The 13,878-nt window shown below is 38.9% G+C and overlaps 1 protein-coding gene across 1 annotated transcript in view; it reads right to left on the bottom strand.

Moving 5' to 3' along the window:
* Positions 1-13,878, bottom strand: part of col2a1b (collagen, type II, alpha 1b) — a 58,881-nt gene that overhangs the window by 1,297 nt on the left and 43,706 nt on the right. Inside the window, exons 41-53 of the mRNA XM_073875802.1 lie at positions 13,771-13,824; positions 12,562-12,723; positions 11,960-12,067; positions 11,581-11,688; positions 9,702-9,755; positions 9,037-9,144; positions 5,835-5,888; positions 5,572-5,679; positions 5,433-5,486; positions 5,238-5,345; positions 4,863-5,151; positions 4,453-4,640; positions 4,130-4,372 (exon numbers count right to left, since the gene is read on the bottom strand). Coding sequence (XP_073731903.1) covers positions 4,130-4,372; positions 4,453-4,640; positions 4,863-5,151; positions 5,238-5,345; positions 5,433-5,486; positions 5,572-5,679; positions 5,835-5,888; positions 9,037-9,144; positions 9,702-9,755; positions 11,581-11,688; positions 11,960-12,067; positions 12,562-12,723; positions 13,771-13,824 — 1,638 coding nt within the window. The remainder of the gene's footprint in view (positions 1-4,129; positions 4,373-4,452; positions 4,641-4,862; positions 5,152-5,237; positions 5,346-5,432; positions 5,487-5,571; positions 5,680-5,834; positions 5,889-9,036; positions 9,145-9,701; positions 9,756-11,580; positions 11,689-11,959; positions 12,068-12,561; positions 12,724-13,770; positions 13,825-13,878) is intronic.

The following is a 13,878-nucleotide window of genomic DNA, read 5'->3' as shown; positions in this document are numbered from 1 at the left end:
GCAAAGTTTGTATCAGACCAACAGATGCGCACAGGCTTCTTTTTTTGGCAAACCGTATATAACCGTTTTCATTTGTTAAGGGTAGGGTTATAAAAATCTAGTCAGTTGTTATTATGAAATTAACCCCCACTTGGTGACGAGGACTCTGGGCTGAAGCAGATGAAGTATTCCACAAAGAGCTGTGTGATAACATTAGTTAACTACATTAGTTAACAAGAACTAACAATAAACAATACTTCTACAGCATTAATTCTTCTCAGTAAAAGTTCTTTTTAGCATATAATAATACATTTTAAATCTTAAATGTTTAAAAAATAGCCCAGTCTCACGAAATTTCGTTATATAGTCACGTTATTCTTTTTTTGTGATATTATCACAAGTTTTTTCGTGATTGTATAACGAATTCCTGTTTTCGTGTGATTATCACGTATTGGTTACTCAACGGTTTTGTCCTATTTTCTTACCATTGTCGTTAGATTTACATAAAATTACATTCCTACCCAAACCCAACTCTAACCCTAACGCCAGGCGAAATATAAAAAAAATCAGAAGAAATAGTATAAACCAATACATTCTAAGACATTCTAATGCAAGCACCAAATCTAACCCTGAACCGAAGTGACAATGGTTTAAAAACAGGAAAAAAGCAGTTAATTAACCAATATGCGATAATCACACGAAAACAGGAATTTGTTATACGATCACGAAAAAACACGGAAATTTGTGATAATATAACAAAAAAATCATTAAAAGAAAAAAGAATATAGAGTCATTTCTGTTTCTGAATATCTCTTTGCAGTGAACTTTGAGCTTTGTATCTTTACAGACCTGTTTTGGGCTCAAACAGCACCATTACACACTAACTAAAGTTGAAAAAGTGAAACAGCAATTGGATCCTCTTAAAGTATAGAGGGATGCACCACATCCAATATCTGAACCCTGCAAGTTGGTTAAAGGGATAGTTCGGCCAAAAACGATATTAAACCCATTATTTACTCACCCCCAAGCTGTCCAAGTTGCTTATGTCCATCATTTTTCAGACAAACACATTTTCGGATATTTTAGAAAATATTTTAGATCTTTCTGTTGATTAAATGTAATGTTACGGGGTCCAGCAATAGTCCACGACCTTCAAGTCCAAAAAAAGTGCGTCCATCCTTCACAAATTAAATCCAAACGGCTCCAGGATGATAAACAAAGGTCTTCTGAGGGTAATCCGTGCGGTGTTGTTGTAGAAATATCCATATTTAAAATGTTATTAACGTTATTAACTACCTTCCGGTAGCGCCGCCATCTTAGACTCAGGAGAGAGTATTAGCGTAGTGTACGCACTTTTCTTAGTGACGTATGACAAATTCGGAGGCCGGGTACAGAGCAGCAACAGAGAAACCGCTGTATGCTGCGTAAGCGCTCATCCTGAATCATCCTGGAGCCGTTTGGATTTAATTTGTGAAGGATGGACGCACTTTTTTTGGACTTGAAGGTCGTGGACTATTGCTGGACCCCGTAACATTACATTTAATCAACATAAAGATCTAAAATATTTTCTAAAATATCCGAAAATGTGTTTGTCTGAAAAACGATGGACATATGCAACTCGGACAGCTTGGGGGTGAGTAAATCATGGGTTTAATATCGTTTTTGGCCGAACTATCCCTTTAACCCTACATGTTTGATAAATGTCACTGAATATGTGCTATCCCAGTAGGATAAATGTTAAGCAATAAAGTATAATATCTATAAAATAACAGGGCTCTCAAGTTTTGAAGACAGGCAAGAGTGACACCCCTCCAAATACCCCCCCCCCCACCACCCCAAATATTATTTAACTATTAGGTTGTATACTACTAACCTTATTGCAATCCACTATTCCATTGTATTCCCTGTGTGTCATAAATGGGACTAATTTTCATTTGGGAATGGAGATTTTTTTACAATGAAGACTTCCTGATTCATTATTCACTGTGTAAATACACGTACACATTTCCAGTACAAACACATCATTTTACTGTTTGCATTTCTATGCTCACATAGAAACCTTAGCCAAGGATTTTTTTTTTTGACAAAATAAACTTTTAACCAGAAAATAAGATAAATGTGTGTGTTCACATAAATGTAAACATAAACCGGATTTGCTAATCTTATAGGTTAATATTATTAGTTGATAGCCACTGTGTTAATCTGGAAATTATACAGATCTAAAATTTAGAAAAGGGGAATGACCAACAAGTGATCTACCTTAATACTGAGTTGTCAAGATGCAGTATGATTTGGTTTTCAGGACAGGGTTTAGATTAAGCCAGGACAGGGCCTTAGTTATATTAGGATGTTTATGTAGTTTTTACAAGCACAAAAATAGTACAGGTGTGCATCTTGAGACAAAACAACGTGACTGATGTATTTTAAGATATGTTAGTGCAAGCTACTTTTAGTTAAGAACTAAAACTCAAACAGGCATTTTAGTCTTGAACAAGACTTAAGCCCTGTTTGGGAAACAGCCCCTATGTCTATACTGTAGGTCAGGGGTCTCCAACCTTTTTATAAGCAAGGGCTACCACAATGGATAAAACAATCTGGATGGGTACTTACTACTTTCTGATATAGTTTAATCAAAACGTTTTTCTTTTACTTGTTGTTTTATTTTACTTTACTTGTTGATACGTTTTAGTATTGTTTAAAATGTTAAGATAGGTAAACCAAGCCAAGCTAATATTAAAAATACCATGTTGAACCCTCAAAAACTTACTAGGAATACACATTATACTACCATACCAAAGACAAATACACAGGTGCCTTACACTTTTTAAAAGGAAGGAGTTCAAATGTTAAAATATTAATATTTTAAATGAAATGAAACAAACATATTTAATAAGCTATAATTTAATTATATTATTAGATTTAAAAAAAGTTATTTTACTGCAAATATAAGGTGAAATGCCCATTAAAAGCTCAATTTGCACGTTTGATCCAGTTTTTCCACAAAAAAAAAACTAGTTTTATAAAAGGATACACTTCACAATCACCTGGTGTTTCGCTGCATGAAATGATCTGCCTGATGCGTTCAGTACAACAACTGTACATAATGCAATGCATCACGCCAGCACATGACTTTAAAACCTGTTACGTTAATAAGCAATATATAGACGCGTGCCTTTACTGGTGACTGACCTGCTCCCTTCCTGGAGAATATTTCTGTGATTGATTTTGCAGCATCTCGCTGCGTCTGTCTCTCTCTCTCTTTCACATGTCAACCTGAGATGACTGCACGGCGGGTCAGAACAGCCGCCAGGTCAACATGGCCAGTCTGCCCTTCACACACCTTGTACTACTGATGTTCGCTCTGCTCGGCCCCCTGCGGATTGATAAACGCGCTAAATCCATGCTGCTGACTCAGATCAGGGGAGGAGACGAAACTTGACGCAGCATGCCGCCTTTCATTGGTTGTTGCGTTAAATCTTACCCAGATACAATAGTGCTATTTTCTGATTGGCTATTGTTTAGCCTATTTCTTTTTTTTTTGATTGGCTGATAAGTGGCAGGCTCTATGGGATACGCGCTTGATTCCTGCCGGTTTCCATAGTGAGAACGGCGCGACCAGATAACTTTTGTGCGCTGCGGCATATATTAAATATATTATAAATAGTTTTTCTGCGTGAGAAATACAATGTGTGGCGGGAGTGCGTGACAAAAGACCGAAATGAGTGACTGTCACGCTCAATGCGTGACACTTGAGAGCCCTGAAAATAAAAAGCACCTGCAAGGCCAACACAACAACACTTCTGTTGTGGAAGAGAAGCTGATTGTGAGACACAAGATGTGAATTAATGTTACTTGTTGTATAAAAAGTAACTCTGACATAATATTGCAATATTGTAACATATTACATTACATTTCCCAAAAAAGTTGTGCATGTGCTCTCACTTAAAACTAGTTTTTGGGGGTGGGGCAATTAATTATTTTATTTTAAATAACAATATATTAACAAGAAAACTGTTTAATATGTCTTGTGAATTCAGAATAATTTGAAATCCAGATTTATAGATAAATTCTGTGTAAAATATTTCAGTACATGAGGCCGGTACTAGCTGCACTAGCACACAGGTCATAGTGTACTAAAGCGTTTTCTCACCTTGCAGCCATCCTCAAGAACAGTGTAAGTGAAACGGCTGTTGCCCTCTGCTTTGATTTCCACGTCGTTGGAGCCCTGTAGCAGCAGAGCCTTCTTCAGGTTGCCATTGGCTTCATCCATGTAGGCCACGCTGTTTTTGCAGTGGTACGTCAGGTTCTGCGAGGCCTCTGTGGACAGTAGTCTCAGGAAGGTCATCTGTATACTTGCTGTATTAGGTGCCAAATTTTCATCCCCATAGCTAAACTGTGGTAGTCATAAAAAGACAACTTTGGTTACACAGAGGTTATCTTGTTTTTGCAGAAAAGTGGTAAAGATTGACTTACGTGGAATCCACCATTCATTGCTTCTCCAAACCAAACATGCTTGCGTTCAGTACCCTTTGTGGTCCACCAGTTCTTGCGTGGTATATTCAAGGGTTTTGGATAGACACAGGTCTCACCAGTCTCCATGTTACAGAACACCTTGATAGCATCAACAGTGCAGCCCTGGTTAGGATCGATCCAGTACTCGCCTACAGAGAGAAACAATTAATTTGTCAATATTAATTATTTTATAGGTTTTACAGAAGGATTATCAAATATAAACTGCAACTTTTTGGGCTGTCAGTTTAGTACATCCACTTAGTGTTATTAATTATGGAAACAAATAATGTTTTTATTAAAATGTTGTCAAAAAATATATTTTTTTGATTTATATGTAAAAAATGAATCGCTTGGCCCTACACTAGACTCGCCACTCTTCCAATCTGGGTGGCAGAGTCGGAGATCTCTGCAGGTACGGGCAGGGTTCTTCTTAGTTCCATCAGGGCTGCGGATGTTCTCCATCTGATTGTTCAGGGTCTTCAGAGTGGCATCTACCTCTGTGTCATGCTGGCGAATTCCGTCTGCGGCTTGGTCTGCCCTCATGTACCTCAAGGGATCTGGACCCTTCTCAAGGTTAGAGAGACCAGCAAATGCAGACATGTCAATGCCAGGCCCTGGAGGTCCAGGAGGACCGGGGGGTCCGGGGTTTCCAGAGGGACCCTGAGGAGAAACATTTCATGAATCATCTACACTGCTTTACTGTTAGGTGTCTCAAGTTCTATAGGACTAATCTTTGTAGCACTCACGGCTGGCCCAGTCTCTCCAGAACGACCACGAGGTCCAGGGGGTCCGATGGGTCCAGGCATACCATTTGATCCCTCTTTTCCAGATGGACCAACAGGGCCTGGGGGTCCCTGGTAAGAGTTAGCAGGACAGAGTCTCAGCAGAAGTCAATAAATAGAACATTGTGCATTAATATTTGAAGAAGCCCTGATACATACTCTCGCTCCACCTGGTCCAGCGGGTCCAGTAGCACCCTGGTCACCAGGCTGCCCCTATGTTTGAATTGTGCAAAATGCTTTTCTGTTAACAAACAAAATGTTGACAAATTGCTTACAATTAACAAAAACAGCAACTTACAGGAGGCCCAGGCAGACCCTGAAGTCCGGTGAATCCTCTGTGTCCTTTCTGTCCTCTGTCACCTGTATCACCAGACTCTCCCTTATCTCCACGTGGTCCTTGTGGTCCCTGTGATTGTTGGACATAAGCATGGTGACTTCACATTATGTCTACAAGCTTGATTCAGATTAAGAAAATCAGTATGTACATGACAATTATTCAGACTTTCTGAGAATTGAGGAAAAGATCATGAGTTTTTAATGTGTGATTACAAAGGTACTCACAGGCATTCCCCGACCTCCAGCAGGGCCAGGAGGTCCAGCAGGTCCTTTTGGTCCCTACATATAAAGGTAATCAGTTATTAGTGTGTAGAGGAATATATTATGCCAAGAACTGACCTTTCCATTTCCTAGTACATTTTAAACAATACATGAAGAGGAGGCATGCATGCATAAGGTGCTGCTTTTGAGTAACTTCTTAGTTTTTTTAGGAGCATTGATTTGGGGAATGAGGACACCCAGACATCATCTTCCACCACATATAATGATTTATTAGAGGCTGTTATCCAGGCTGTAGCCCAATTAAAATTGACTGGCCTGAGGAGAAGCAGAGCGCTCATCCACAAAGTAAGCTTGACGAGTGCTTTTTAAAAAAAACAACAGCCTGAGCATTGAAGTTTGCTATTTTTCCTGGACCTGCACAGCGAGCTATCCAGGCTCTGGAATCATCCTTACTCTGCCTGTTATTTTCTCTGGCTGTTCGATAATGGTTATGTGGCGATGCCTAAAGGGTTGAACAGATGCTGGCTAGCTATTTGTCCCCTTTATCCTTTAAGGCTCCAGCGCTTCCCATCAAACTGTTCAGGGTGACATCAACTTTTTGTGGGCAAAGCTTATTCAGCAGCAGGTCAGTCTAGCCTCCACACCATGACACTTTTGCAAGCTTACCAGGCTGACCTGCTGAAGAGGCTGGATAGGGGTTTTAACCCTGATAAAAAATTTATCAGATATGAAGACAGCTGATAAGGCGGTTCTTTTGGATGCCCACTTTCCCTCCTGGGCCTCTTCGGCGACACCATTAATAACATTGTTGAGAGGTTTAAGGAGGCTAGAAAACTTGTAGAGTGGGCTGTCTTCTTCCACTCTAAAGGTCTATGTCGCAGCCATTTCCTTTTGGACAGTTGCTTGTTAAGGAGAAACCCATTAATCACTAACTTCCTCCATGGCACTTGGAGGCTGAGGCCTGCGGCTTGTTCCAGGGTCCCAGTCTGGGACCTGGCTGTTGTTCTGGGGGGCTATCTTTGGCACTGTAGTGAACAGGGGATATCAAGCAGTCAAGGACACATCCCCAAATGCCATGCTGGAAAAGAGTTTGCTACATTGGGACTGGATTTTGGTGGGTTAACATAACAAATGCCCAATTCCATCAGATAAGGCTGCTAGGACAAGGCTGCTAGATTACAATGAATCACACCACGTTCCCGAGCTTCTCATCCAGAAAGGCAACAGTTATCCTCTGAACCAAATATCCAAAACCACTAAGCCTATATCTGTAATGTTTTCAACTAGTTGTAAATTGTGAGAAAATTGCCATTCTAAACAGTGACATGGGGCAGTGCAGTCATCTGTCAATGACGTTAATATCCACATTACCCTTTGTTACCGCCTTTACTGATGTAGAAACCACCTGACAACAGTGTTGTGGACAAATGCGGAAGTAACATTAGTGTATAGTGTTGGTTGGGCTACTTGCTTGTTTATGGACCACAATTACTCTTTACCGTCTGCCGCTGGTTGTGCCAGCAGAGACAGCTCCCAAGCGTAAGCATACGGGCCAACCAAACGACCCAAGAAGAGTTTGTAACAAGAAGAGAGAAAGATCAATGATCAATATCAGTGTCGCATTATCTAGATAGAGAGAGCTTTGCGACAACCTTTAACTAGACAGAGATGCTGATCTTGACAGGTTTTGATTCGTAACCCTACAAAAATGTTATGCTATTATATCCATCACAAGAACAAGTTTGTAGACTGTAGTCTAGACAGTGAAAACAGTACGTCTTACTGCGGACGATATAGTGCACATTAAGTGGCATAGTACATAACGCAACATTCCATGGTGTCATGTCAAAATGGTCATGTTCCGACACTTACTAAATCCAGTATTGGAAAAAGTTTGTTACTGTAGCAGCTACAGTGTAGCTATCATAATTTTACATCATAAAAATCATTGTAGATTGTAAGTTTGGTGATCTGAACACTTAATTCTGTGCTGTTTTAACACACCATCGAATTTGACTAATACTGTAACATCTATGACTAACAATTTAGTTTTGAACATTACATGAAACCTTACATAATGAAATAAAACTATGTCATCAAATGCAATATTTCTAAAATTTGATTACTTTACCTTATTCTTTAACATGATTTCTGGTTCCCGTCTGCCCTCAACTTATGATTAACTAAATATAAATAGAATATAGCCTTATGACTAGGGTCCTCTCTGTTCTCCAGGAGATCAGCATCCCACATTGCTTCTTGTTCAAAGCTGTTAATCTGAACCTGACTTCTTCACCACTTCAACAAGGCACAGCCTGACCAGTGGAAGACGTTGCCACCATCTGACTATCCATTCGACCCATACAACGTGAATATCTCTAACCAAAGCTCTTTCCAGAGGGCTAATGTGCCTACACCTATTATCTTTAGGGCATTTTGTCCTCCTTCTTTCAAAACAGTGGACCAGCAAAGCTTCAATTTATTTTTCCAGTACGAACACTTAGGTTCACAGGTCTGCTCAGTGGAGGAAAACTGAGCAGTTGTTTGTATGCTTTGGCTTGCCCAAGAAAGGTGGCCCGTCGACCAAACAAACCAATAGCAAATGGATAGTCGGGGCTATCTCTTTGGCTAATGAGGAGGCACTCTCCTTGTCAGGGCTCATTCTACTAGGGTTATGGCAGCCTCTAAGGCTTTAATGTCTGGGGCCTTAGTTCAGGATGTTTGCAATGTGGCAGGATGATCCTTTCTTGTCTTAGTGTGGATTATTTTGACACACAAAGACAGAAATGTGTAATTAAGGCATAGTGGTCATTTCATTCCCATAATGTCACTACGGCGGTGCAATGTATGACTGTAAACCTTGTTCACTGCAAAGGGAACAAGACACTTATGATATGCTTTTTGAATGATATTTTATTCTCTCCCTATTGGATTAATTTCACATACGCACTTCAGACGCTATCAAGCAAATGCGTTCTCATAGCATCACTACGGCGATGCAGTGTCTCGTTCCCATCTTATTGATGTTAAAATCTGTAACTTAGCTAATCTGTTGTTATACAATATGAAATAAGACATGTTTTCATTGTCATTTTCGTAAGATTAAGAATTTGAGAAGCACTAAAGTCATACTGCCCTTATTGTAAATACGTTTTATCTAAAGAAATAATTCAGTTTGATTCTGTGCTGATTTTGCTTTACTTACGGCCTCTCCTCTGTCTCCCTGTTTACCGGTGGGTCCGACCGGACCAGGTGCACCAGGACCACCTGGAGCACCAGGAGATCCAAATGGACCAGTTTCACCTCTATCACCCTGAACAAAACATAATAGTCAGGAAAATGCAAAGTTTAGAACAATTTTCTACATGATCAGAACTGAACATTTAATATTACTCATTCATTTAACTTAAATAATCTTTGTAACACTTTACAATATGCTTGTATTTGTTAACATTAATAAAAACATTAGCTAACATGAACTTACAATATACTGTATGTTATGAATCATATAGAATTTATTAATAGAATATATAATTTATTTATCATTATCATTAACTTATGTTAACAGTTATAACTTTTGAGTATAACTGCAGATGTATTTTTCATTGTTAATTAATGTTGGCTAATCCATTAACTAAAGTTAACAAATACTGTGCAACCCTTTAATGTGTTATCATAAACTTCATATTCAGTTGAACTTAAATTCAGTTGTTGAATAAACCATACAGTATATCGAATATGAGTATATCAACAGTAATATTAAAGTTAGCAGTAGATGTATAAACAATACTGTATATGAAACTGCTACTGTATGCCATTAGAGATCACAAATATTCAGTTAACCCCCATACACTATACTATTTTCCCCACCTTGATTCCTGGAGCACCATCTCGACCAGGAGGACCATCAGATCCAGGATTTCCCTACAAAACAATACATAAAATCAATTTGAAAGGAACAGTATGTAGGATTGTGGCCAAAACAGGTATTGCAATCACAAAACTTGTGGCTAAAACTGGTACTGCAATCACACAACTGGTGGCCAATACACAAAATGACAACATAAACATCAGTTGAGGGCTGCAACTCCACTTTTTAAATGACAATATCCTGGCCAGACCACTGTTGTCAGTGATATAAGTATTTGAAATGAAAATATTTCTTAATGTCTAGTGACATATCAGGCCCATTTTATGATTAATTGATATAAATTTCTTACATACTGTTCCTTTAAGTAATGAAGCTTAAGTAGTATTACATAGTTTTAAAGTATTATTGCAGTCTCTTCATTTGACATTTTTATAAAGAATTAAATACAAATAGAATTAAATGGCAAAAGTTTTTCGCACTTATGGAAGACCAAGTTAAAGAAGCAACTGAAATGGGTACGTGCACGACGAGATGGATATAATTAGCGGTAGTTGCCAGCTTCTTTTTGGAAGCCCGGAATCGTGGCTGTTGAATAAGTGGAGGGACATGCTAGGCTCCATTATTTTTCATGCCAATGTAATGGGTCGATGTGGATGAAGTTCACATAATGTACAAATGGTAAGGGATCGTCTGACTGTATGACTTGGTAAATACTTAATGTTGTGATATAAATTAAATGTTGTAAACATAGTAGGTGTTGATGTACGTTCGCTAACTCAGACTAAGTATAATCACAATGTTAGTGTCATTGTAGCGAAATAACTAGCAGTTCGGTCAGGCTGCAAAAGACAACATACGTCACACACTCCGTTGCTCTGATTGGTCGTAGGTATCCAATTGAGTGCAGAGGCAATTTTCGGTTGAGACCCGCCCCATAATCATATCCCAATGGAGCGGTATCAGACCCAAATTCTGACTAGAATTGAGTATGACAACGTCAGGCTAGGCTTTCTATGCCATTTTGCACCTTGTTGTCTCTATGTGTTCAATACTTATTTCCTGTGTCATTTCACTTTATTTATTATGACTCAACTTGTAAACTTAAATGTTCTGATTTCTTTGTATAAATTCAATATTTGGCTTGATGGCTACATCTGGTGGAAATTTTGTGTCAATAGCCCACTTAGAAATACCCTTATTAATAAAAATGCTGATGTGTCAAATACTTATTTTCCCCGCTATATATATAGACCGTTTCATCGGGCACATGTGCGGTGACGCGACAAGCGTTTGGTTTGAACTTTACTTCCGGTTTCTGTTTGTTTAATGGTCTGACTAGTTGCTGAAACTGAACTCTTAAACAAATACCTCATCGAAAATAACAAATTTTTGGGTTCCTATGTAATCTATGTGTTGTCTATTTTGCTTGCTATTTAAATAAACTACTTTAAAAGGACTTTGTTGTTATTTATTCTTCACTGAGTTTACCGGAGGTTACATGAGGACCACGAAAATAAATAAATAAATCTTTTCACCTGTTGTAACATAATTTACAAACATAATGGATAAACATGTTTGTATTTTAATTCTACATGAATTGTTCACACATGAAAAGCAGGGATTGTGTAGTATCAGTTTGTTTTATTGCTTCTGCAGTCTGAGTCGAAAACACATTCGTCAGGATGAAAGGTTGTTGTTGTTTGTTGGTAAAGAATGTATGTGCTAAAACATAATTAAATGTTATGTCACATTCAATGTAAAATGTCACATTCTGTACTTCTTTCTCCACAGCAAACAGAGCAAACATTTTGTCTTTACTGTCCCAATACTTATGGAGGGCACTGTAAAGTTTATTTTGAATACATGTATGGAACTGACCTCTCGACCAGGTTCTCCAGCAGATCCTGTCAGTCCAGGAGCTCCTACAGGTCCTGGGGGTCCACGATCTCCAGGTCCACCAGCAGCCCCTTGTTTCCCAGGCTCCCCCTGTCAATGACATTAATATCATTCTTAGCTAATTTATGAGAATAGAAATACAGATGTGTCCATTTTATATATGTGTTTGTCATATAAGAAGTCTCTTGAATCTCAGAAGTAGAAGAACGTCAAGTTTTCTCTAAACAAAACTTTTAAGGAATTTCAAAAATGTATGACTGACTCTATTACCCTACTATGTTTTCTAACTAATCAGAATTTCTTTCTTTATATCGACCCACCCGCACCCTAAAGGTCTGCGTGTTCATCTGACAGAACTTACAGAAGGTCCAGGCAAGCCAGGAAAACCTCTTTCACCACGCTGTCCAGGAAGTCCAACAATACCACGCTGTCCAGCCAGACCCTGAGGACCTGATGGGCCATCCGGACCCTGGAAGATCACAGTAAAAACTACATTCAAATCAGAAATATTCAAAAATACAGTATATCTTCAAACCAGTCATTAAAATGACAATGACTATTCATTATAACTATAGCACATAATGTAGATTTGCTCTTTCTATTTTGAGAAAATCTCGTTATACTGTACGGAGCCAGAACCAAAAAGCTGAATATTTATTTACTGTAGCATTCAAGTGTTTTCATCTTTACAGGTCTGTTGGTTTAAGATGAGGCCAAAATCACAATGAAACTGTGTTATCTTTAAAAAAAATCTTAAGTTAGGTCACCCTTTGCCTAAAATTTGCAAAAATCTTGTCATTTTATCAAAGAGCTTGTTGAGGTCTCAACCTGAGATTATTTTTAGACAATATTAAGGAAGTATTCTGGACTCTTTCTACATTATTCAGTCCATGTCATCCATTTCAAAAACTTTTTCTGAATAAAATTTGAGTTTTCTAAGGGAAAATCAACAATGATACATACAGGAGGACCATCTTCACCAGGCTCTCCCTTCTCGCCCGAAGTACCGGCTGGCCCACGTAAGCCAGCATCACCCGGTCTTCCAGGAGGACCACCATCACCTCGTACACCCTTGGGACCATCTTTACCAGGAGGGCCAGCAGAACCAGCAGGACCAGGGTTGCCCTGAAAATGATCAACATATGAACACATAAAGAAACTGACCAGGAACTAACAACTGCTGTTGGGGTGTAACATATCTGCTCATAAATTGGATCCATGGATAAAATTCCAATTTAATCAGTTTGGAATGATTCATAATTACTTTACCAAATGTACTGAAGATAACAGTATGAACACTTGGAATGATGAGACTGAATGTAAAGTAGGTAAAGAAAACACTTATCTAAGAGGCTGTTTACACTTGGCATTAACATGCGTTTTCGTCGATCGGATCACAAGTGTACGACGTTAATGCCAGGTGTAAACGGTGTTCAAAACGTTTTGAACGCATCCACTTTCGACCACTTTCAACCACATTAAGAGGTAGTCGAAACCCCTTTCGATCGGATTGCTTTTGTAGTGTAAACGCACATGTGGTTGAATGTGTTCGAAAAGCCACACGCGACCGCCTTCTCTCTGCCCATTTATCTAATCTGAGATACTGAACACAATGTTTTACGTCTTTTCTGACTTCTGGCCCGAACACACGGTGAAAAGCGATATTTTTAGCGTTTTATTGATAAAACTAAAGCGTCTGATCTCCGCAGTTTTATTTTGCAAGCGTGTGAAAGTTGCGCGATACTATTTCATCAATTGCGCTGAAAATTCAGAGAAAGCTCTAACATATACATGTACAAAACACTGTATAGCATGTTTACTTACTAAACAAGCAGTGGACTCTGACATAATATTAGTTCGCGTCCATATAAACTCAGAATTACTCCCACTCGCATTTAAATGACAGCGGAGAGACTCGCCCGCCATTTTGACAGACCACCCCCTCACAGTATTCAGGACAGAAGCGGTCGAAAGAGACGGATTTAAATACCAGGTGTAAACGTGATGTGTCTGAGTCGTCCACTTGTGATCCGATCGACGAAAACACATCTTTAATACCAAGTGTAAACAGCCCCTTAAACTCCCTTTACTCTACAGCACGCAGCACAACCAAAGTTAAACCTGCTTTGTATTGTTAGTTAACAGGTCTGCTTTGATTACTTTGATACTTACATTAGGACCTGGCGGTCCAACTCGACCAGCAGCTCCAGGGAAACCTGTGGCACCCTACAAACAAAATCAAACAAACATTAGTTTGATATCTAGATTATAAATGAAATA

Source organism: Misgurnus anguillicaudatus, chromosome 14 (genome assembly GCF_027580225.2).
Source record: "Misgurnus anguillicaudatus chromosome 14, ASM2758022v2, whole genome shotgun sequence".
NCBI lineage: Eukaryota > Metazoa > Chordata > Actinopteri > Cypriniformes > Cobitidae > Misgurnus > Misgurnus anguillicaudatus.
This window is presented reverse-complemented; position numbering and strand designations above follow the sequence as displayed.